General features: G+C 42.8%; 1 protein-coding gene across 7 annotated transcripts in view; it reads right to left on the bottom strand.

The window, feature by feature from the left end:
- The window catches only part of LOC121857039 (barH-like 2 homeobox protein), a 51,676-nt gene that overhangs the window by 15,826 nt on the left and 9,208 nt on the right, over positions 1–26,642 (bottom strand). For 2 of the 7 annotated variants that reach the window (XM_042352870.1, XM_042352869.1), the window contains exons 2-4: positions 8,029–8,162; positions 3,180–3,683; positions 2,511–2,845 (exon numbers count right to left, since the gene is read on the bottom strand). In XM_042352870.1, coding sequence (XP_042208804.1) covers positions 2,511–2,845; positions 3,180–3,683; positions 8,029–8,162 — 973 coding nt within the window. Of the gene's footprint in view, positions 1–2,510; positions 2,846–3,179; positions 3,684–8,028; positions 8,163–11,591; positions 12,435–12,595; positions 12,828–26,642 lie in introns of those variants that run through there. The other 5 variants (XM_042352873.1, XM_042352875.1, XM_042352876.1 and 2 more) reach the window with 5 other exon arrangements.

Below are 26,642 nucleotides of genomic sequence, written 5' to 3'. Positions count from 1 at the left end.
AAAATAGGATGACCACCAGCAGTGTACAGTATATATAAGGTGTGCTTTTGTCTTTTACACAAATTCAAAATCATATTAGCATTTTGTGGATTTGGAAACTGGAAGTATTGTGGTCAATCAGTGTCCAGGAGTCATTCAACATCCATTTTTAACCCTTCAAAGGTGGCTAAGGGTTCCCTTACCCACCCCATGAGCAAAAAATGGAACGCAAGGAACAAGAAACATCCATTATTGTTGGCTACCGTCCCTATAGCTAACATCCGCTGATGATGGCTGCTGTTTAAGGGTTAAGAGCACTACACTGGCCATCATGAGCCTCCACTACCCCACAATAAGCTTCCATTCACTACCTCATGAGTGCAATATTTATTTGTATAAAACAAATGACTTGTAATACCTTGTCTTTTCAAGTACAGTATACTGTACTGTGTAAGTTTCCTCTACTGTACTGTACAGTATGCAAATGGAAAGCAAATATTCCTCGTACTTGAACACTACATAGAGAAATTTATCAAGGAATTCACATTTGTTTGTTTTTGTGTGTGTATATTAGTGGCTGTTAATATACTGTTTGTTAATTGCTGACGGTTTGGTCTTGAATGAAACAGAGAGTCACTGGTGACAAGAGAGAGTTACCCCAGGTGGTGGACATGGTGGCAAAATAACGAAAAACAAAAATTATTCTTAATTTACCAAATATAAATTTTACCATGCATATGGTGAGTATTACCAACAATATAAAACTGTTTGTAAATATTTACTGAGAGTAAAAACGATGAGCCGATGAAGTATGAATGAGAAATGTTTGAGCTGTCTGAGAATGTAAAGGATATTTAATTTAGAATAAAGGTGCTACAGTACAGTACTGTGTTGTTAATTATTGGTGCCACAGTGAGATATGTAGCCATAATAAATACTGTATACTGTACTGTAATGTGGTCAAGGCAGACAGCTCCACATAAACACACTGATCCATATTATAATGTTAACATACATATATTTCAACAATAAAAATATGTGGGATGAATTAACAAATTTACTGACTACAGAATAATGATGATTTAACTGTGTTGCCACGCATGTACAGTAGTACATTCCGTCAAAAACTATGATGGCTTAGTAAGGAGTGTGATCCTGTGTGGATGACACTCCTTGTTTTAAGAAAGTAGAGAGACACTACAATACATACGATTTATGCTTTTAAGCCAAAAATTAAAAAATCATATCAAACGACATTGAAATTTTGGTCTATATACAGAATGTCTAATACTTTTGCTATACTGTATTTTAAAATATATGCAAAAAATGCAAAATATACAATGTACAGTCCATTATTTTGGAAGAATGAGGTACTGGGTAGTTTAGATCAGGAATCAGTTTGTAATTACCAAACTACCTTTACAAAAATGTTATATACAAGTTTATAAGGAAAAAATCTTTCATCAAGAATCCTGGCCAAGAGCTTAACAGACTCCAACTAACAGATTACTAGGTATCATTAGGCTTACATAGCTAGTACACAGTGTGAGAGTCTAGTCATGTCCACTTATAAATGATTCCTCAATTATCAAGCAAGATATGAAGTGTTTCCAAAGTAATATATCCTTGGTATTTGATTATGTGTTAAATATTCAGACCACATCTTTAGAAAAAACAGTAGAGAGTTAGAGTCTCATGAGCTTAGGAACCAAATGAAGTCTGATTTATAGTATTTGATGGAACAAATTATTTTTGGAATATGGTTTGTGCATTATATCTAGGATTATAGCTAAGGTCACTGATGAATTTGCTAAACCAGTAATAGAGAACTAATTAACATGAGTATACTGCTTCCATAACACACATTTACAGAACATAATGAAGAAGGTCCTACATCACCACGTGGTTTCCTAAGATGCCATTACAATAACTAGACCTATTCTTGCTATGATCATTGCCTAGAATATTTACATGTATTATGAGTAGCTATAGACATGAATATCATAAAATGTTAATTACTGTAGCTGGTTATAAATTATTTAACCATCTTGAGAGTGAACTGTCATCAAGACAATTAAAAGATTGTTTGCATATTAATGTAAATTATTCTCTAAATATGCTATAGTAACATATTGGCATAATTTTGATGGTAAAATTTTCACTTCCTCTTCATTATAGAAAATGTGAGAACTGTCCTATCATAATACAGGATTCCTCTATACTGAACCACATTTTCTGGTGTAGTGTATTACCACAAACTTCCAGCACGGTATATTTTCTTTAATGCTGTTAACACTGTTATTAGGTACCTTAATTTTCAAATCTTTAATTGGATATCAGCAGTTACATTTTTTGCCATGATAAAAAACTATTTGTATAAAAAATGCATATTTTTTCTAATGATAAAGCTAAAAAATGACCAAACTGCATGCATCTTCTTCCACTGACTACCAAAATAAATACACAATTACGGAGATTATCTTTAACATGTAATCACAATATACTTAACCAAGTTTAGTATCTATGATTACCTGTTGCATTTTTTCAAAGTCTAGACATGGGCGGTGCATCTGGTGTGGGCGAGGCGTCTGTCTGTGTCTCTTGCGAGGGGATGCCGCCCTGGCTCCACCCTCCGCCCTGGGAGTTCCACCCTCACTACCACCAGCACCTCCTGGTGACCCACTAGTCTCCCCTGCTCCACTTGTAGACAACAAGCCTTCCCTCCCACTGCTCGCTAGACTGAGCATCTTTGTGGGTGGAGAGACAGAGCGTAGGGGTTTGTGAGCCTCAAGTGGCGGGGAGGTTCTGAATTGGACGGGTGGGCGTGACCCAGTGGTCAAAACGCATACTTCCTCGTCGCTGCTTCCTGAAACACGGAAGAATAAAAGAAAATTAAAAAGTGAAGAGTAAGCGAGATGTTTCAGATGTTCAGTCATGATGGTAACTTGACTTATGGTTGCATTTCAGTAAATATAATGTTCTCTTAAGAGTTTAATAGATTACGTACTATAACAGAGTTTTCCTATTACTGTACAGTGTATAAAAAAAATTTATTCTAAGACAGGACAGTACGGTAGTTTATTTATGACATACTGTACAACACTTCAGGATTGATCTTGCAGAAACAAATTGATATTCTTAATCTTTTTATTAAATCAAATGATCAAAGATGAAATGTAAATGTCACACAAGTCATGTACCTGAGTCTGTTAGAGAGAGCCTGGCTACTTGCGACCACTTCCGCTTCTCTGGGGGCCCTGTTTCCCGAGACCAAGAGCCTGTGAGTGTTTCCAGCTCTTCTTCAGATGAATGGTGTTCAACAGGATCACATGCATCATAGTCACTCACAATTGCAGAATCCAAGAAGGATTCAATAGGGGACCCTAAGGCAGGTGACTCTCTAGGTGGGTCTGGGGTTCGTAGAGATGGGTGTGGGTGACGTGGTGTTCGTGCCCTCCTCGTTGGGTGTGGGTGATGACTGTGATGGAGATGGTGGTGATGATGATGATGATGATGAAGATGTGGATGGTGATAAGGACCTGTAGATGAGGGAGCAGCAGAGGGGATGGTAGATGGTGGGGGCATGTCGGGTGCATCGCCAGCCATTGGGAGGTCATCACAGGTGAGAGTGTCGGTGCTGGTCTGGCTCGTGGGGCGCGATCTCACGCTGCACCCGCTGGACACCTCACTCGACATTTCGCTGCCTGTTAAAAAAATAATAATTCTTATAGTATTACTGGTGCATTATTTTATGCTAAATATTTAAACTTTTGGCATAACAGCTGACAGAGTTGACACAGTAATCAGTAACAAAACCTTAATGTGAACACTTCTTTCCCTTACTTGGTTGTTACCATTTTCTTCTATCTTAGTGGACTCCCCTTGCAAGATTTTTTTCATAATCACTTTATAAGTGACCATATTACCCATCCTTAAAATTATCAATGGTAATAGGCTACAATTATCATTACATGTATATTTTAGCATATGTACAGTACTGTATGTCAAAACAGTGATCTCTGCATAGCCTTGTGTGTTTCAGCATACACACACTTACCTAAAAACACTCAACACACATTTCACTTATTTGGCAAGAACATCTGCAGCACATATTTCATTCTTGCCTTTTACTTTACATAAAGACTGGAAAATGCAGTTCTTCTTACATATATTTACTACCAGCCAAAACTATACTTTCCATCTTGCCAAACAACACTGCTCAAAATATCTCTAATACCGTATCTTGGTTTAGATGTCCTTTAATAAAGCAGGTTAAAATTATCCTCCAATACTTTATGAGATAAGGGTGTTTAGCTCGACTGAGGGCTGTATTAACAGGTATTATATATAAAAGAAACAGAGAAGAAAAAAGATATGAATATAGTTAAAAATTAAGTACTGTACTGTACTTTACATAGAATTGGGGATTAATTTTTTTTATACATTTTATTCATACTTTTATCTGGATTAAGGCACCAATTGGATGGGGTTACAGTACAGTACAGTACTTAAATTTTACACCTGTACTGTATCTTAGTTTAGCTTAACTCTTTTACATTTATTTCTGAATAAACTTTCTACATCAAATTTAATGTAATACTGAAAGGACAATGTGGAAATGAAGAATGTATTCCAGGGAGCTTGTGGTGTACAAGTATGTTCCAGGGAGCTTGTGGTGTATGTTCCAGGGAGCTTGTGGTGTATGTTCCAGGGAGCTTGTGGTGTATGTTCCAGGGAGCTTGTGGTGTATGTTCCAGGGAGCTTGTGGTGTATGTTCCAGGGAGAATGTGGTGTATGTTCCAGGGAGCTTATGGTGTATGTTCCAGGGAGCTTGTGGTGTATGTTCCAGGGAGCTTGTGGTGTATGTTCCAGGGAGCTTGTGGTGTATGTTCCAGGGAGCTTGTGGTGTATGTTCCAGGGAGCTTATGGTGTATGTTCCAGGGAGATTGTGGTGTATGTTCCAGGGAGCTTATGGTGTATGTTCCAGGGAGCTCTTGAGTGTCACAAACAGTATTCAACAGGGGAGAAAGGGCGACTATTTTATGGCAATACTTACAATGGTGATGGCATCAGTTTGTTTCAGTAATGACACAGCTTTAAGAGAATAGATAATTAGTGGAAATTCCAACATGACTGGGATAGAAGTCATTGTCAGAAACAGTGACGAGGGTAAGTCTGTAATGCATGCATGAAGGTGGAATAAGCATAAACCATCCTACCTTACAGTCTTGTTTGAGGATATTTTAGTAGATACTGTGTTTAGGTTACAGAAATGGCATATGAATTGGGAGATGGGAATAAAAACTTAATAGAATTGCCAAGGGAATTAAACTTAAGTTAAACGGAATTATGGATATCTAAAGCAGTGCTAAGTTTGGGAGTGGAAAGCTAAAATAAAAATAAAAATATATACAGTATATATATATATATATATATATATATATATATATATATATATATATATATATATATATATATATATATATATATATATATATATATATATATATATATATATATATATATAAACAAATAAATAAATACAAAAATAAGGAATGTTAGGAATGCACATGCTTAAATAACATAATAAATATCTAGGGTGGATGGCTTCCATTAACATCTGACATAGGGACTTTTGGCAACAAGCAGCAGGACTCTTAGCACTTTAACAGGAGATCATTCACGCCATTCATGTAGTCCGACTCCTCTTACTAAATTAATTCTTAAAAACCAGATTCACGTAAATGCTTTCTGTCTCCTATTTCTTGTACAGTAATTTCGTTTAATTGATAGATTAATTTGTTCTTTGCTTTAGTTTTTCTATTTATCTGAATCAAGAGGTTCTTTTATGATATCTATTTAGTTATGCAAATTCAGCACCTCCTCCATAACCCCCCCTGTCCTCAGCCTTATCTAGAGCCCCCTTTCCTCATCCTTATCTAGAGCCCCCTTTCCTCATCCTTATCTAGAGCCCCCTTTCCTCATCCTTATCTAGAGCCCCCTTTCCTCATCCTTATCCAGAGCCCCCTTTCCTCATCCTTATCCAGAGCTCCCTTTCCTCAGCCTTATCCAGAGCTCCCCCTTTCCTCAGCCTTATCTAGAGCCCCTTCCTCAGCCTTATCTAGACCCCCCTTCCTCAGCCTTATCCAGAGCCCCCTTTCCTCATCCTTATCCAGAGCTCCCCTTCCTCAGCCTTATCCAGAGCCCCCTTTCCTCATCCTTATCCAGAGCTCCCCTTCCTCAGCCTTATCCAGAGCCCCCTTTCCTCATCCTTATCCAGAGCTCCCCCTTTCCTCAGCCTTATCTAGAGCCCCCTTTCCTCATCCTTATCCAGAGCCCCCTTTCCTCAGCCTTATCTAGAGCCCCCTGTCTTCAGCCTTATCTAGAGCCCCCTTTCCTCATCCTTATCCAGAGCCCCCCTTCCTCAGCCTTATCTAGAGCCCCTTTCCTCAGCCCATCTAGAGCCCCTTTCCTCATCCTTATCCAGAGCCCCCTTTCCTCATCCTTATCCAGAGCTCCCCTTTCCTCATCCATATCTAGAGCCCCTGTCCTCAGCCTTATCTAGAGCCCCTTTCCTCATCCTTATCTAGAGCCCCTTTCCTCATCCTTATCCAGAGCTCCCCTTCCTCAGCCTTATCTAGAGCCCCTGTCTTCAGCCTTATCTAGAGCCCCTTTCCTCATCCTTATCCAGAGCTCCCCTTCCTCAGCCTTATCCAGAGCCCCCTTTCCTCAGCCTTATCCAGAGCCCCTTCCTCATCCTTATCCAGAGCCCCCTCAGCCTTATCTAGAGCCCCTGTCCTCAGCCTTATCTAGACCCCCTTCCTCAGCCTTATCCAGAGCCCCTTTCCTCATCCTTATCCAGAGCTCCCCTTCCTCAGCCTTATCCAGAGCCCCTTTCCTCATCCTTATCCAGAGCTCCCCTTCCTCAGCCTTATCCAGACCCCTTTCCTCAGCCTTGTCCAGACAACAACACCCCCCTGTATGATTCCCCCACATATTCTCGGCTCTACCTTGATCCTTCTGTTGCATATCATCAGTCCTCCTCATAGCACATAATCAATCAAAGTTTAATCAACCACTTAAGTTTCTTTTTCCTGCACCTGATACAATACCGAAGTGGGTCTGAGTGCATCTAGAAGTGACTTTATTTTCTCAAGACATCAAAAACTTTCTTGAAACTGGTAATAACTTTTTGAATACATTATATCATCACCATCATCATTTCCAGCTTGGCCTAAATATACATACATTACCTTTAGAGAACAGTAGAACCCTAATTTCATAATCAATTCACTGTTCACTAAGGATTGAGGTAGGTGTTTGCCTGTAAATGATGAGGAATTATAATTCTGCATTTAAAATTTTCTCGTGTTTTTTGAAGTACTCCAAAATTTTAGTATTATACGAGAGGTGTGTCAGCTCATGACTAAAGTGACGACAAAATAACTCAGAGTTGTTGGAAATTGTTTGAGGAGTCCAGAGTTTTTTGGGGGGGCCCCAAAGATGAAAATTAAGTTATGTGTACAGTATTTTCCTTGCCGTAGAAGTTGTCAGCAGCAAGTGATGGACGCTGAACTAACTTAACATAGTCCATGCTAAATTTTCGTCTGAAATTTGCGTCAATAACATTTTTGAACTCCTCAGAGAACACTTAACAACCTCCTCTAGGCTAAGATTGTCGTCAGCTTATTAAGAAACTGCCAGATCTCTTCTGTAGTTTTAACCAAATTTAGCCTTTGTTGTTCACTAACCCACACTGTTCTTATTTTACACCAGAGGGTTATGTGAGGCCAAAGGAGACTAATTAAGGTTAAAGGCTTGCTTAATAAAGCAGCTAAAAATCATGCATCACCTTACAATGCACAGGTTATCAGCCAATCCTTATAGCAATGTGTGTGAAATAATCAGGTATTAAGCTCCTGAGTAATGGCTGCAACGGTGCTCATTATCCAGGCTTCATTACACAGATAATGAGCCTTATGCACCATCCAACAAAGGTTCAGAATCACCGATCACCTCACTGAGGAAGGAAGATGTTGTGCTCATAACCAGGAATGTTGCAGAGGGGTTCTTGGTGCAGGATCATGGTTGAGGGTTGAGGGGCGGGACATACCAGGCTCGGGGTCGTCGTAAGGCTGCTCGTCATCAGACTCGGTGCCAGAGTCGCGGTCCTCACTGCCAACCTGCCCAGTGGAAAGGAACAATTATTTTCTGTATCATATTACCCAGCCACTTGTCATAAACACACTGCAGTAGTAAGAAAATGGCAAGGATTAGGTTAAGTTAGGTTAGGCAACAGATAACAAGGAAAATATCTGCCTCATCGTCATAATTTTGTGCCCTGTGCCATCGCCTAACTCCGCATAAATGATGACAGACTTATTCTAACAAACCTCTTTAAAAGCTTGTTACCAACACTTACAAGTCATTGTGTTTGATTAAGGTTCTAATTAATTTTATCACTAGTATATTATATTACACACACTAGATTACAGCTTATATGAGTCAAGGACGAAAAGCTATCGGCGCCAGCACTCTTGAAATCGAACTTCCATTTTACAAAAATATTAAAAATCGGGAAATATAACTCATTTTTAACTGTTGATGTCTAGTGTATTATTAGTCTTATGAACACGCTTAAAGACCTTAGTTAGTGAAGAGAAATACCTTACAACACTCGCAAGACACAGGCGGACATAACCAGCTTACCACCACGTGCACCAACACACACACATGTCGTCAAACGTGTTTTATGCTTCTAATACATAAGTTGTGCTGTTCTCAGGTTTCAGACACAACAAAACTAGTGCCGAGTGGCTGTTATTACCAATATATCTTTTCCTGACAGTCAGATTCAAGGAATATCTCGTCTGTTTCTTCTTCCTGTTACATTTGTCGTTTGAAGGGAAAATAACGTTATTATTGTGTATGCTGACATCAATTAGAACCAAAACGAATCTGGTGTGTACTGTATATATATTTTTCACACAGACTTAATATGTTTTCAAGGTATAAGAAAACTGACGAAAATCGTATAGTATATCCTGTGATAAGCTTTAATGTAGTTCTCAAGGTGAATTTCTGGAAAAAATGTCACCCAACCTTGCCAAGATTTTGACTTTTTCTGTGGTTTTGTTTCTTGTGACGCTTACCGTTATCCTCAAGGCACACACTCCAGTTACGGTCTACTAAATGTATTTATGTATCAGTGATCCGTAAGCTATAACTTGAAACTTAGACTTGGTAAGTAAATATGGACATTCTTTATAAACCCTATTCAGATATTGTTTGTAAGTACTATTCATATATATATACAGTATATAACCATAACCAAGTTATACTCAAGTTCCTCAGCGGTCATGAAGTGAGATGATCTAGAAAAATAAATTTGGCTGTTTTTAAATTATCAGGATTTGTTGCAACACACACACACGCACACCAAAGAGATAAAGGCCATTCATGGTCTTACGCCTGTCGACATTTCTGTAATTTATACCATAAAAGCTAAACATAGGCATTAAAGGTAAGAGAAAAAACCCGCCAATGTAGGCTACACTACGTCACTAAGTTATATACAATCTTTGAATAATTTTAACAGGAAACTTGATCGGTTTACAGCACGGCGTCTTGAAATAATCCAAACCCAACTACCCTAAAAACTTTTAATTTCACTCATAAATGAAAATATGGTATAAATGAGGTTGAGTATAATTGGTTAGTGTTGTATCCCAGCCGTACGCGAATAAGGAATAACACCATCAGCAGGCGGTAGGTCTCGTAGTATAATCAAACTCGTTTTTTCCCTGGTCCAGTTTCGCCTCGCCTAATATTTATATATCTAACTTTTTATGATGTAAAACTGAGTAAGAAGGAAAAGTATCGGATGCTTTATTGTAGGTTTCTTAATACTTCGTTGTAAAAGTTCTGTCAGTCACCATTTACACTCGAAATTTTTCTTCCATGAGTGAATATTTATATATATAAGGGGTGTAAACGTAACGCTTTCGCAAGATTAACCAACGATAGCGGTATGTGTGTGAGTTACAGGAGTATATGCTTTAAAACTAGGATAGATTTGGTTTGTTCGTGTCGACATAAGGCGTTATGTGATATATTGTATACACTCAGGCCAGACGTTTCCTTAGGGGATTCCGCCAATTTCGCGTTACTTCTAATATACATTATTTCCACTCACAAAAAATAACTCTAAAGTGGATGGGAATTATTTTAAAGGGAATTTATTAATGTAGTAATAATACTCAAAGGGAAAATTACAAGAACAAAGGCGAATTCGGTTGAAAATCTGATTGCGCTCTGAATGACCTGTTAAGCGTGTGGGCAAAGATAGAACACCATCTATGTAATTTACTGGAGATAAGAGACAGAACGTCATTCAACTACTGATTAGGTGATAGTTTTACATCATCTTGCACCTCCACCTGGATTTTTGACACGTAAAAATGAGGTGATAATTGAACTGATAGCTTTTAACACAGCGCAAAATCTAAACAGTTGTTACACCGAATTTTGAGCGTTTCTTTTTCTATATACCGTAATTGTTTAGCAGTTACTGATTTAGGTGGGAGACATTAAAAAGAAATAAAAATAAAATAGCAACTTAGTCACGGCCAATATGCACATGAAGATGACCCAAACGTGTTTAAATCTAATTATTAATATATCTTGGGTTACCTAGACCTGCACCCCAGCCAATGGATCTTCCCAATAAACCTGATGTTTTAATATGTGGATTATTAAAACATAACCCAGAAAATGATTATAAAATTTTGTGGTCTACAGACACTGGAGTACGTGTGCCATGAGCTTGGAAGTATTGCGCAGGTTCTTTTGGATCAAAATACTCATATTTCATTGCATTATTAATTCTGCTATTAATATCTTTGGTGTTACGGGTCCATACAAGACTATCTGAGGAAGTATTGAGTGAGAAATTGTATTGGTATTATTAGTGGTGGTCAGTGGTGGTGTAGGCGGTGTGACCCACCTGTGGCACACAAACACCGCACGCACCACCACCACCTGCCTCACGCCCAGCTCGCCACAAACAAAAACAGTCGTGAACAGGTCATGGAGGCCAACCCCCCAAGTTCAGGATCAAAATGCAATATGAAATTCGACACGGTTTTGCATACATGGTGTCTCTGTAATGTTTTATATCGCTAAGCAGAGATCAAGCAAACTTATGACATTGACTACCCTCGCTTTTACAGATGTTTTGCATGCGACGCACTCACTCACTCACCAACTCACTCACTCAACAACAACAACAAAAAAAAGGCGAGTTAAGAAATCAAGCAGCCTTACTACAACTTAAGTCTCCTTGCCAAGGTGAGTAAATTCTAGAAGTAAAATAAGTTGTCTGTTGGCAGATGTCTTCTCAATGAGGATATTTAATTACCATGTAGAACTCTGTATTTAAACGAAAGTCATAAAAATGTAGTGAAGCTGGTAGTTTAGGAACAATGAAAACAGTTATTAAATTAAACCCCCGCCAACATTCGCGAATCGTGCACACTTGTGTACTCAATCCGCAGTGGTGCCACATCTCCTTCAGCCTCGTTTACACATGCCAAATCTCACTCATCACTAACCACGATTTTAGTCATTTTGGATATTCAAGATGAAGGAAGTGATGGATGTGTTTACTGTTGCCTTTACGTCACAGTTCAACACGTGTGGTATTATCTACAGTAGTGCCGCAGTTGCCATGTTATGCCATTCACGTTGTGGAGAAAAGACCAAGCTGCAAATGCTTCCTTCACCTTCCTCGTAACTCGATTAATAATCAACGAGTGATTTAGAAAGTTATCTTATCATCTTCCTTAAGTCGAGTTCTTACAGGTCGTGGTTGTCATACACAGTTGAGTTTTACATCCATCACACGGCAGTTGTGCAACACATGTGCCGCACACACGAGTGAACCACACACACACACACACACACACACACTGTAGTAATACTCCCCTCCCACACACACACACACACACACGCTTCCGATAAACAACCGCGTGTGTGTGTGTGGAAGCACCTCGGGGCAACCTTTTTGTTTCCCTAACAAAAAGCGTCTCGTTTATTTTATGGTGTTAACATCCATCTCAAGTGTCAAGTTACACTGATTCAGTTCCTTCGATTTTAAGGTATTTTCTTCGCTCGCTCGCGCACGCACACCGCCTCCACTGGTGAAACAACGTGATTACAATATTCGTTTACCTTTGACACAGACAATTATAAGACACTATAAAATGTAGAAGACAAGGAAACAGCCATTAAGACCATATTAACTGTGAGAAGATCACTGACACCTGGTGCATGGTTACAAGGGGCACCTGGTGCAGGGGTACAAGGGGCACCTGGTGCAGGGGTACAAGGGGCACCTGGTACATGGTTACAAGGGGCACCTGGTACAGGAGTACAAGGGGCACCTGGTACAGGAGTACAAGGGGCACCTGGTACAAGGGGCACCTGGTGCAGGGGTACAAGGGGCACCTGGTCTGTGAGCGACGTGTCTCACCTGATGGCGGGAGAAACGGTGAAGGTTAAATTATAAAGAAAGGATAAAAATAAATTATATTCACGAAACTGTGCGTGTGTTTACGTGTGTGTGTGTGCACGTGCGTGTGTGTACACTAGTAAAGTTAACAACTCCAAGACGCTAGCTGTGCTGGAGTCACACGGAGTGTTACCAGTAATCTATATCCACACACACACACACCGACTTGAGAGCAGAAGATGGTGTGGTGTAGTCAGCTGTGGTGGGGCGTCACACTACCACAGGCACCTGAACAATGGGACCAACTGGCAACCACTGTGAGCCCAGCTGTGACTGACTGACACCACACCACCACTATAAACCACTTAAGATCACACCATAATAATATTCACCCAATAGTGACTTGTGGCAACAATGTTATGCGGGTGACTCGGTTGCTTCACGCAACCTATTTATTTTGGATAGTCTATGTTTGTCTAAGTGTGTAGGTGTCTCTCTATAATATAAACACGCCCCTGTTAACAAGTTCTATATCATTTTCTTTGTACACTAAACAGTTTTCCTTGTAAATGAGCGCGACGAAGCGGGTGAGGTGACGTGAATGGAAATGCACCTGATGATCCATGCAGGTATCTGGCATCAGGTGTACAAGTCTCACCCTCAGGGCCACCCGTCCTAAACCACACACTGTATCTCTATTATCAACGTCGCTACTGTTGGGGTCACTCACTGCCCACCATTATTAATATTTACACCTGGGGGCTAATATTCTCACGATACTTACTGCCTAAATCCTCGTACACTACACTACACTACACTACACTACACTACACTACTCTACACTACACTACTCTACACTACACTACACTACACTACACTACACTACACTACACTACACTACACTACACTCGCTTTACCTTGTCGACAGTGTCACCTGTGGGCAAATATTAGATCAGCTGGACATAATCACCACCAGGTGTATAAGAGTCTTGCTCCTCGCTTCTGGGTTGTCATAAATTACCAGCGGCGGCAAATTTTAATTCGTAACATTAATTCGTAATATTTGCAGCTTAAGTGAGGGAGGATCAGCCACGTGTACCGTGTGTATGTTTGGTGTCACCTGCACTCACCCCACCTGTAGTATATTGGTTTATTATTAATTATTATTATTGTGGAAGCGTAGTGATGATCTCTTTGACCGCCTCACTACTATAATACCTCCTTCACACACACACACACGTACATATGAGGGTACAGTATATTACGGTATATATTCTCATAGTTCTATCTATCTGAATTGGCAGGACGAGTTAACTTAGCCAATCAAAGCACGAGGTTACTCAGCCAATCACAGGGGAGGGGGGGACTCACAGCCAATCATGGGAGAGGTTTACTCATCCAATCAGAGGACCAGATTACTCATCCGATCAGAGAGCCAGGTTATTCATCTCAATGCTGGATCTCCATTCCTCCTTCACTATAATCTACACATCATTTCATATATTGCTCCTTCTTTACTTCCTTCCTTCCCTCCCTCTCTAGCCTCCTCCTTCCCTCCCTTCCTCTTGACTCCCTCCCTCTCTACCTCCCTCATCTATCATCACTATCTTCCGTTATTTTGTAAGTCATATTCTCTCACTATCTACCAAACAAACATGTGAACAAACAAACAGTTACCTGGGTGAATGAATGACGTAAGGAGTTTAATTGGTGAATAAATGAATGTAAATAAAGGTATAGAATAAGTGTCAAGTCTGTGTATTATTACTATTATTATTATTATTATTATTATTATTATTATTATTGGTGCAGCGTTTCGTTGAGGTGTTGTGCCCCGACTTCGCCTCCTCCGATCTGATCTGACGGAGGAATGATTCTCCTGTGTAAGGGATGTGTTTTTTCCTCTCCAAGTTCAAGATAGTTTGTACTGATTTGTTGTAAGAAATTGGTGATGAAGATTGTAAGTCATCATTGTAGGGAGACGTATGATTGTGTGTGTGTGTGTGTGTGTGTGTGTATGTGTGTGTGTGTGTGTGTTTGTTGTGGTGAAGACTCAGGAGGAGGAGGGGGTTTCGGTGGGCCAGCTGAGCCTCACAAAAGACTCCTTCACTAAGGTTCGCCCCTCCCCCCACTGATGCCAACTCCTCGACGTCACCACACCCTCATGGATGCATTTCCAGGATACTGTGTTGCCATGTTCAAAAGGGAGGCTCTGCCACCATGAGTTTTACGTCGACTTGGGTGTACTGTATGTGATGTGAGAGGTCAGTGAATCGTGCATGTGAATTTTGAACCTTCGAGTCTGGGAGGGTTAAACCATCGTCCTCAAAGGGTCACACCATCGTCGTGAAAGGGTCAAACCATCGTCGTCAAAGGGTTAAACCATCGTCGTCAAAGGGTTAAACCATCGTCGTCAAAGGGTCACACCATCGTCGTGAAAGGGTTAAACCATCGTCGTCAAAGGGTTAAACCATCGTCCTCAAAGGGTCAAACCATCGTCCTCAAAGGGTTAAACCATCGTCGTCAAAGGGTTAATATTATATACTTATGTTAGGTTTATCAGAGACCAATGACCGCCTCCACTAGGATGTAAAATAATTTGATAATTTTTTTTTTTTTAAACACGGGGAGAACCAGGATATAGCCGCCACCTCCTGACGGGGGGACGCGGGAGGAGGGGGGACGAGAAGACACAGGGGGGGAGGAGAAGACACGTGTTGGCGAGAGCATTACTTGGGCACCTCTTCTGGCACATCGTCAGTTTAGTGTTCCGGATATGGCGAGTCTTCGAAGGCTATTTTTATGAGCGAAGAGGAGTCTCTCTCTCTCTCTCTCTCTCTCTCTCTCTCTCACACACACACACACACACACACACACACACACACCAATTACCCTGGCACTCTCTTCGGCCCGGCACCCGGGTGGGCATACAGCATATTTGGCACTACCGAGTAATTGGCAAGGTTGTAGCATGGTAGCGATCACCGGGTGCAAGGTGTGTGTGTGTGTGTGTGTGTGTGTGTCTGTGTGTGTGTGTGTGTACTTGTGGCTGTTGCTAAGGCGTCTCCCCCCTCCCCCCTCTGCCCTCTCATCTCAGACACCTGCAGCCTCTCTCTCTCTCTCTCTCTCTCTCTCTCTCTCTCTCTCTCTCTCTTACAAAATATATGGATCACCTGAAGATCCTTACCACTATAGAGTACCTGGTTCTCTACAGGGATCAGGTCACTACAGGTACCAGGCTATTTCCTCGTGCACTCCTGGCTTGAGTCGCACTTGAAGTTGGACCTTAACCTTTCCACGTAACTTATCAAGTGTTTAGCGTGACGATCCATGTTGCTAGTCCCTGGAGTGCTAGTCTCAGTAGTCTAGCTAGTGTGCTATTTATTCACTAGTTGGATACTATTAGGATTAAGTTGAGGTTTTAATGGATTTTATTTTGTGTGTGTGTGTGTGTGTGTGTGTGTGTGTGTGTGTGTGTGTTGAACCTATATTAGGACCCATTCACTCCATACAGTCCCTAACCTAACCAAAGCTAACCTAACCTTATAGAACTTGTGGTCCAGTCATAAATGTTTAGCTGAGGTTACGTTGAGAACTATTTGGATCGTAGCCAAAATGACCTGCATCCAATGTATTACCTCAGCGTGTGGGGGGTAGTGGTGGTGGAGGAGGTGGAGGTATTAGTGGTTGTGATTGGGGATGCTGGGGAGGGGGTGATGGTATGGGAGGGGTATGTAGTATAGTCATTTAGTGTATTAATACTCTCTCTCTCTCTCTCTCTCTCTCTCTCTCTCTCTCTCTCTCTCCTCCTTAACCCCTCTCACCCCCCCTCACGTCATGCATTGTTATGTTGTTGTTTTTGTTCTTATCTGTTAATTAACCGACTCTTGTTATCCAGTTAGTTAACACAACCACTACTACCCCCCCACTGTCACCTAACCTAACCACAACTATCTCCACAACCACCACAACATATACTACTACTACTACCACAACCACCACCTCTACCACTAAGACACGATGGTAACAAAACTCTGAGGGTTGCTGTTACATCCTGTAAGTGTTATCAAGAGAGTTGACTGATAACGCAAGGTTTAATAACAACGTGTCTGTGTGGCAGTAGTAGTGGTGGTGGTACAAGTAGAAGTAGTAGCAGTAGTAGTAGTATTAGTATTAGTAGTAAACACACCCAACGAGGCCCGTGTTGACGTCAGTGCTCGAGGATTCTGGAACAGCGAGCCTTCTTCATCAGGATTTTTTTATCCCATGGTCGCATGTCACCGTAACTTAGCTCTCGATGCTGCACACAGGAGGAACGAGAACGACAGGATAAGGGAATACGGGGAGAGAATTCAGAACGTTGATCAAGGCAGCTTCACTCCTCTGGTGGGATGGGACCAAGTACAAGATGCTTCTACGCCAGACTCGCGGAGGTGCTATCCGAACAGAAGCAGCAGCCCAGAAGTTATGTTACAGCCTGGATGAGATGTCGACTGTCCTTCTCTCTCCTTAGGTCGGCTTTGCTCTGCCTCAGGGGAACGAGAGCATCGGCCCCAAAGCCGACAACAATTGCAGATATTGACTATAAGGCAACAGTCACTGAATGCCACATAGATCTGCGGCTCAACTAACTCAACACAGCCAGGATAGCTACTTATGTATTAGGGTATTTAATTTTAAGGGAATAAAATGGTGGCGAAGGTGTGACTATTGGGGGAGGCTGGAGGCCATTTAAAGTAGTAGTATAGTAGTATCACACTAGTACTAATAAGATAATGTACAAAGAATACACAGTCGTAAATACAAGAACAATGTACAATAAACACGCGATGTACAGTACAATTACCACACCACAATAGTACAAATAGAACAGTGTACATTTAGCAAATGTTGATACCTCTAGAACAGCAGATCACGTGTAAACATTACCCTTGTCAGCTGATCACTTGTAAATATTCCCCTTGTAAACTTTCTTCATGTCAGCTGATCGTGTAAACATTCCCCTTGTCAGCTGATCGTGTAAACATTCCCCTTGTCAGCTGATCGTGTAAACATTCCCCTTGTCAGCTGATCGTGTAAACATTCCCCTTGTCAGCTGATCGTGTAAACATTCCCCTTGTCAGCTGGTTACGTGTAAACATTACCCTTGTCAGCTGATCACGTGTAAGCATTCAGCTGTCGAGAGAGAGAGAGAGAGAGACTGTGTATTCAACCTGAGGCTAGGCCACTTTTAGGAAGCGCTTTAATCTGAAGTGGTTGGATTACGATGGAGAAGAATTATGTCCGTCCGTCCGCGTGTGTGTGTGTGTGTATTTGTTATGCTCTGGTAGCACTCTTGGTTCGTGTGAAGTAACTATTGCAGCCAATCCTCTCTTGGCACTGTAGTTAATGGTGTTGGCACTTATACAAGTAGTAGAGGTAGTAGTATTGGCACTGTTGAATTAGTAGTTGTAGTAAAAGGTGTTGGCAAGGTAACAGTAGTAGTTGTTGTTGGTGTTGTAGTGACAGTTGACGTTATATCACTGACATTTGGCTTTGTTGACATAAATGCTCTTTGACATTTTTGAGATAACCAGTGCCAATATAGCCACACCTTGGCACTGCTGACAGTAACTATTGGCACTGTAACACTATCTAATTTAATGGTACAACATCCTGGCACTCCCCCACCATCCTGGCACCCCCACCACCCTGGTACTCCCCCACTACCATGGCACTCCCCCACTACCATGGCACTCCCCCACTACCATGGCACTCCCTGCACACTTCGTTACATCCCTAAAATATGTAAACCATGTCACACACACACACACACACACACACACACACACACACACACATACATCGGTTCCTCATAACTATAAATACAACACGACTCATGGGACAGAGGTCAATCCCCTCCTAACCTTGTGCCTCTCAGTGCTTTCCGGAGCGTGATGCCAGCCGCCGCCATGATGACTCTGTCTCTCTCTCTCTCTCTCTTTACTTAACATCTTACGTCACTCACTTCTCCTCCACCTCCTCATTAGTCTCGCCTTCAACACAAATTTGGTCTCAAGATTAGATAAATGATAATAATTCTTGAGTTTTTGGTGATGGTGAAGAACATAATGTGTGTGTGTGTGTGTGTGTGTGTGTGTGTGTGTGTGTGTGTGTTTCCCCTGCCAGGGTTCACTTTTTACATCCTAATTTAGAACCTACACACACAAGACAACTCTGAATCACCCACCTACACTTGGCACCATACCCGGGCGATGGAGGGGGAGGGGGTGCCAGTGAGGAGGGGAGGTGTGGGGTAAAGGTGAGAGTAAAGATCTTGGTGTTGTCATTGAGGAGGGCAGTGCAGGGTGGGTGGGGGTGCAGAAGGAAATATCACTGGGTGGGGTGAGAGTAGGGTAGAGAGGTGGGTGGGGCTAGGGTGTGGTGGGGCAGGAGTAGTGTGTGGTGAGGTGGGGTAGGGTAGGGTGGGGTAGGGTGAGGTGAGGTAGTGTGGGGTGAGGGTGGGGTGGGGTGAGGTAGGGTGTGGTGGGGTGGGGGTGAGGTAGGGTGGGGGTGGGGTGTCACTTGAGCTGTCAGTAAGGAGAAGACGGGCAACATACCTGGAAATGCTTGTGAGAACAGTGTGCCAAATGGGAGAATTTTTTTCATCGGGTGTGAATAGGATACAGTGCCAATAGGAAGTGCCATTGGTTGGGGGGAAACGTTTCTGAGAATAATGCCAAGGAGAGAGTGCCACGTGGGGGGGAGGAGGCACTTGAGGGCTACAAACTATCGATTTTACGATATCTTGGGAGGAGGCACACACACACACACACACACACACACACACACACACACACACACACACACACACACACACACACACCACACACACACACACACACACACACACACACACACAGGAACTCTCTGACCACTACTACAGCTGTCATAGTGGTGATGACTTATGGTGACTATTTGATGATGGGGTGACTTATGGCGATGATTCATGCAACCCACTCCTCTTCACCACACCACCTTTTCGCCTCAACAGTGCCAACACACCTGCCCACCTCAGCAGTGCCCAACACACCTGCTCCCACCTCAACAGTGCCCAACACACCTGCTCACCTCAATGAGTGCCAACACACCTGCCCACCTCCAATAGTGCCAGCACCACCTCCATGTAACCTGCTACTTGCCTCAATGGTGCCAACACACCTGCCCCACCTCAGCAACCCCAGCACACCTGCCCCACCTCCAACAGTGCCAACCACCTGCCCCACCTCAACAGTGCCACCACACCTGTCTGCCCCACCACCAATAACCTGCCGTCCAGCTCCAGGTGTGTTGGGGACAGTGGTACTACAGTGGTTGCGTCCTGCAGTCTGGTCTGGCTCTGGACCCAGATAAATTGGGTAGGTTATAAGCGTGTCATTACATGTAAGAGAGAGAGGTGTACTCTTCTTTCCTCTCTCTCTCTCTCTAGGAAAAGATTAGGCACCAGTCTTGGCACCGTCCATCTACCTGCACAAAGACACCTGAGGAGGAGGGAGAGGGGGGGGAGAGGGAGAGGGGTAGAAGAGAAATGGCAGCTCTTTTAAATGACACAAAGAACACCTATTGTATACTTTAGAACACAGTGTTGTAAAGTGTTCTAGTCACCGAGGAAACATACTGAAAGTGTTGTGCGCAGGAGACGCGGCATACTGGATGTGGTTAGGTTAGGTTAGGATGGTCGGCTTTGAGAGGTGAAGTGTTTATTTTGTGTCAGTTATCATTTTCTTGTCAGGTTACATTAAGGTGCCCATTAATTAACACCATACCTGTAGTTATGACTGTATAATTCAATATGTGTGTGTGTGTGTGTGTGTGTGTGTGTGTGTGACTTAAGGGAGAAGATTCATTTCGTTCTAGCCGTGTTGGGTGAAACTGTTCAGTTCACTCAATACCGAGGCCTAACCTAACCTAACCTGATCAAGAGAAGCACACCACCACCATCCCTAACACACCACCACCATCCCTAACACACCACCACACCACCACCATCATCACTACCACCACACCACCACCATCATCACTACCACCACCATCATCACTACCACATCACTACTACCACCATCATCATCACTACCACATCACTACCACCACACCACCTTCTTCCTCACGAGGTTTCTTTTTTACCAAAGCTGAGATTTAAAACCCCTGGAAACCCAAGCCAGGCAAATACCAGGTACTAAACATTCTTAAACAGAGGTGTTTCCTTTACGGTGGTGTAGTAAGGCCTTCCACACACACACACACACACACACACACACACACACACACACACACACACACACATTATCGACTTCTTACCTCTTCATTATAAGGATATCTCTCTCTTTTGTTTTATTTTTTATTTATTTATTGTGCAATCGATTTATCGCCGCCGCCGCGTCTCTCTCTCTCTCTCTCCAATGGGAATGTTGTACAGTTTATCAGTGATGTCAGTAAGTCCACACACACACACACACACACACACACACACACACACACACACACACACACACACACACACACACACACACACACACACACACACACACACACACACACACACACACTTGAATACATACATAAGGCAGATTAATTTTTCACCTGTTATAACTTATTTAATATTAGTTATTTATTCATAGTGGTTATTACTATTAATTCGTGGACGTTATTAATGTTTGTACGAAGAATAAATTGATTTAATATTGTTTAGTTCGTTAGATGGAGGTTTCATAACGGACCCTCGATATAACGGACTTTACCCAATATAATCCGTTAAATAGAGGTGTTTATAATTAATGGCATAGTGTTATATGTATGTTTATTATGACCGATAAGTGATGGTTCACACACACACTAATCATCGCCCCAATATGAGTTCCGCAACATTTATTTCACAATCACGTAAAGAGCTTCAGGGTGATGTAACGCAACAAACTCCAACGGAACAAAAAAGTACTTCCTTGGTTGAGACTTCTCTAGTTTCTGTTCTCCTGGCCCAGTTTCTGTTCTCCTGGCCCAGTTTCTGTTCTCCTGGTCCAGTTTCTGTTCTCCTGGCCCAGTTTCTGTTCTCCTGGCCCAGTTTCTGTTCTCCTGGCCCAGTTTCTGTTCTCCTGGTCCAGTTTTTGTTCTCCTGGCCCAGTTTCTGTTCTCCTGGTCCAGTTTCTGTTCTCCTGGCCCAGTTTCTGTTCTCCTGGTCCAGTTTCTGTTCTCCTGGCCCAGTTTCTGTTCTCCTGGCCCAGTTTCTGTTCTCCTGGCCCATCTCCTGGCCCAGTTTCTGTTCTCGTGGCCCTCCTATACCCTCAATTTTACCCATTAATATTTGTGTTGTTCACCAAAGTATCTCATTTACCTCGATATAAGGGACTCTCCTCTCTATTATAACCCGTTTAATAGAGGTTTCATTGTAGAGAAGAAAAAACCTTTACACGTTATAAAATTGATCAAAAACTTGTTGTTTACTTTTGAATGAATCGTGTTAGTTGGTGATATTATGTAGAATGACGTCACTGTTTATACCTGTGAGGAGTGACGTCACTATTTATACCTGTGAGGAGTGACGTCACTATTTATACCTGTGAGGAGTGACGTCACTATTTATACCTGTGAGGAGTGACGTAAGCTTCTGCCTTCGTACAGTGGCACTTGTTGTTGTATCATTACTGTGTGTGTGTGTGTCGTCACGCCTCTCTCTCTCTCTCTCTCTCTCTCTCTCTCAACTCAAAAACTAAGTTCATTTGTTGTCATACGCAATTTATCCAGTTTACTCTTCATACATAAACCGAACTATACTTCATGTATTTTGTTTACCTTTTACAGATGGTCGACACCCCAGCCATACCTGTAGGTAACCAGGTAAGATGTTCAATTAATGCTTGGTTTAGTTAATTAGTCATCTGTGAAATGTTGTTGTTGTTTGTGATATTATTTACTATGACGAATAATTCCACACACACACACACACACACACACACACACACACACACACACACACACACACACACACCTCTACCTTTCGTCTAACCCACTGGAGATAATTTTAAGTATTCTCTTCCTTCTTTCCTCTTTATTTCCTTCTTTCTTTCCTTCTTTTCCTCCCTTCTCTTCGTTCTTTCCTTTCCCTACTCTCTGAAGGCCACAACGGGAAATACCAACTGCTTTTTACAGTTGAGGGGAGATTTGGTGTTTAAGGGAGGAATTTACTGTTAAGGGGGAGGAGGGGGTAAGATAACGGCAACAGGACAACAGGGGGAAACAGAACCTAGTCCTCCTTGTGACAATACTCTGTTGGTGGTGGTCCGGTGCTGAAGGTAATCCTGTCCTTCTTGCAGTCTCTAGGTCACGAGGGAGGGGAGGAGACTGAGGTGGTGGGTGAGGGGGAGTGTGAGGGTGGGGGATAGAGGAGAGAGGGAGGGGGGATAGGAAGGAGGCTGGGGAGAGAGAGATGCTGGGGAGAGAGAGGGAAGCTGGGGAGAGAGAGGGAAGCTGGGGGAGAGAGAAGGAAGCTGGGGGAGAGAGAGGGAGGAGACTCGTGTTCCTTTTTGCTAGTGAGGGAAGTGAGATAACTGCAGGGAGAAAAATTTGCTTCCCCCCTCCACAAGTCTCCCTCCCTCCCTCCCTCCCTCCCTCCCTCCCCATAGGATGGTAAAACACACGTGGTTATTGACGTTATAGAAGCAGGGGGTCGTATTTAGAGCCAGAGGGTAGTAGTTAGAGGCAGAGGGTCGTAGTTAGAGGCAGAGGGTCGTAATTAGAGGCAGAGGGTAGTAGTTAGAGCCAGAGGGTAGTAGTTAGAGGCAGAGGGTCGTAGTTAGAGGCAGAGGGTCGTATTTAGAGCCAGAGGGTAGTAGTTAGAGCCAGAGGGTAGTAGTTAGAGGCAGAGGGTTGTAGTTAGAGGCAGAGGGTCGTAATTAGAGGCAGATGGTAGTAGATTATAGAAACACAGGGTCTTATCTATAAGCACAGGGTCGTTCAGGCGTCGTTCTTCTCACAGGTCAAGGTTGGGAAGGAAGGTCATTGGCTCACTGTAGGGGTCGTATTGTAACCACGTAGCAAGAGGTACGACCTATGTAATAACCCCAGACGACATTGAGGGGGGGTCGTACTTATGACTAATGTAGTAGGAATACCCACAGCTTATCACCATAACACCAAGAACACGTCACCATAACGTATTACAGTAACACCAAGAACACGTCACCATAACATTCAGTAACTCGTCCATAACACGTCACTTTAATACCATAACGCCACTATAATACAATGACGTCACCATAACACGTCACTATAACACCATAACGTCACTATAATATAATTTCACCATAACAGGTCACTATAACACCATAACACGTCATTATACTTCACTACTACAGTTCAAAGTGTAAAATCATCATAAATGATAAAGAAAAGTCACTTAGTATCTTGTTGATTACGTGTGTGTGTGTGTGTGTGTGTGTGTGTGTGTGTGTGTGTGTGTGTGTGTGTGTTTTAAGTATGTGTTCAATTAAGTACATTCATTTATGCATGTATCCAGTTAAATACGTCTCCAGTTAAGTACGTATCCAGTCCAATACTAAAGGCCAGGTAAAACACTAATTAAACCACAGGTAAAGGTAAATAAAACAGGTATACATTACACGTGTATCACCATTGTCCTCGGGTGATGGTGGAGAGTAAACGGAAATACCACAATAGAATAACAACCCGTACTTATCACTATTATAAATACGGTTTGCGTCAGCTTCCTCACTATACAACGGCGTCCAGTGTTTCCTGTTATCTCCGGGTTGTGTTTTGTTCTTTTTTTATAACCATGTAGTAACCTGTAATTAGTATGGTGATGTGGTGGTGATAATAGTTTTTTTGGGGTAGTGTATTGTGTGTGTGTGTGTGTTGGTGGTTTTTAATTTAACTGGTGTGTTTTAATGTTTTAAGAGGGTTATTTTGAGGTTAGGTTAGGTTGGGTTTGCTTGGTTAGGTTACAAGTTAAATCTATCAACTTTAAGGTATAATTTATGGTTTCCTTTAACCCATAATTCAGGTAAACTTTTTATTAAACCAAGAGACAGGAGGATCGGCCAGTGAAGGAAGGGAACCTCAAGTACTGTACCATGATAAACCGTATCACTCCCTCCCTCCTTCCTCCCTCCTTCTCTCCCACCTTCCCTCCCCTCCTCCCTTACCTCCCACCTTCCCTCCTTCCTCCTCCTCCTTCTCCCACCTTCACTCCTCCCATCTTCCTCCTCCCACCTCCTCCTTCTCCTGACCTTCTCCTGCCTCCTCTCCTCCTCCTCCTCCTCCTCTCCCACCTTCACCTCTCTCCCGTGTCTTCCCATCGCTCCTCCGTCACTCTCCTCTCCCACCCTCCCTCCCTCTAAAGGAGGGTGAGGAGGACGACTTGTACTACTGGCGAGAGCAGTGAAGCCAAACGAATGTATATTGAGTGTGTGTGTGTGTGTGTGTGTGTGTGTGTGTGTGTGTGTGTGTGTGTGTGTGTGTGTGTGTGTGTGTGTTTAGTTTGATAGTATGGCAATATGGTATTATGGCAGCGTAGTAATAGTATGGCTGCTATGGTAGTGTGGTGGGTATGGTTGCTTTGGTAGTATGGTTGTCATGGTGTTAGGTAAGTGCCACCCATCATCTACACAACACACACAGGTAAACAAGTCGGGTGGCAGTGGGTTTTTTTTTATAAGAGATGATAACTAGAAACTCCGGCCTGTCGTTTGTACCTTACCAGAGAGAGAGAGAGAGAGAGAGAGAGAGAGAGAGAGAGAGAGAGAGAGAGAGAGAGGAGAGAGAGAGAGAGAGAGAGAGAGAGAGAGAGAGAGAGAGAGATCCAAGGAAGGCATGGCAGGCAGGCAGGTTCAGTACGTGACACCTTTCTCCACGCCTTATCGTCTTTTTATCTGACCCCTGAATGTCATGATATGTGAGAGGGGGAACAAGTGAGGGAGGACGAGGAGGAGAAGGGGAGAGGGAGGAGGAGAGGGGCAGAGGCGTGAGGGGAGGGCGAAGGGGGGAGGGGAGGGAGGCGAAGGGGGGAGGGGAGAGAGGAGGAGAAGGAAGGGGAGAGAGAGGGGCAGAGGCGTGAGGGGAGAAGAAGGGGGAGGGAGGAGAGGGCATGGGGGAGAAGGGATACAGATAGAGGGGAAAGGAAGAAGGAAGTAGGGAATGAGAGAGAGGGGAAATAAAAGGAAGAATAAGGGGTTTGATTGAGTTGGAGGAAGAAGAGGAGGAGGACTATGAATGGGGAAGAAGAGGAGGAGGAGAGGAACCCTATGAATGGGGAAGAAGAGGAGGAGGAGAGGAACCCTTAAAGGTGAAGTAGAAGAGGAGGAAGAGGCCCCTTGGGGTGGAGTGGGCAGGGCCAAGGGAAGCCCTGACGAGTGAGGAAGTGGTCACGCCCCCTCCTTCTTCCTTCCCCTCCTCAACCCCCATCATCTCCTCCTCCATTCCCTCCTCTTCTTAACTCCCCTCTCTCCTCCCACCTTCTAACAGGAGATGGGGTGTGGAAGAGAGAGAGAGAGAGAGAGAGAGAGAGAGAGAGAGACCAGCATCATGCAATAAATCTAAGACTGAGATAGAGAGTTAGAGACAAACTACCCCTGCCCCCCTCCCCTATGTCAGGTTAAGGTGCCTGTCATCTTGCTGAGACACCTTGGGGATTCTCTCACTCACCTGTGCTTAATTAACTCACAAACTCGTTTTAGCGTCTTCTTCCCCTTCCCTAATTCCCTTTTTATTCGTTTTTCTCTTTAACTCCTCCATACATCCCCAACCTTATTCCTCATTCGTTACTCTCGCTATGCCTGTATTATCCTCTGCATGACGTTACGGTGTACCTCAAGGGGAGAATAGGAACCCTTGATGTATTGGAACCCGAGTTTTCACTTTTTTTTTCAAATTTACGCTAATTGTGGTTTTTATTTATTCACAGGTAAAAAAAATATTCAGAAATTCAGGTGAACTTTTTTATTACATACACACAACGTAACCGAACCCAACCTCAAAACAAATCTAACCTAACCCAACCTTAGACCTGACCTAATCGAACCCAACCTCAAAACAAATCTAACCTAACCCAACCTTAGACCTGACCTAACCCAACCTCGTAGCTACTTGATCCAGGTTGCAC

The sequence above is a fragment of the Homarus americanus genome, unplaced genomic scaffold (assembly GCF_018991925.1).
Source record: "Homarus americanus isolate GMGI-L3 unplaced genomic scaffold, GMGI_Hamer_2.0 scaffold44060, whole genome shotgun sequence".
In the NCBI taxonomy this organism is placed as follows: domain Eukaryota; kingdom Metazoa; phylum Arthropoda; class Malacostraca; order Decapoda; family Nephropidae; genus Homarus; species Homarus americanus.
This window is presented reverse-complemented; position numbering and strand designations above follow the sequence as displayed.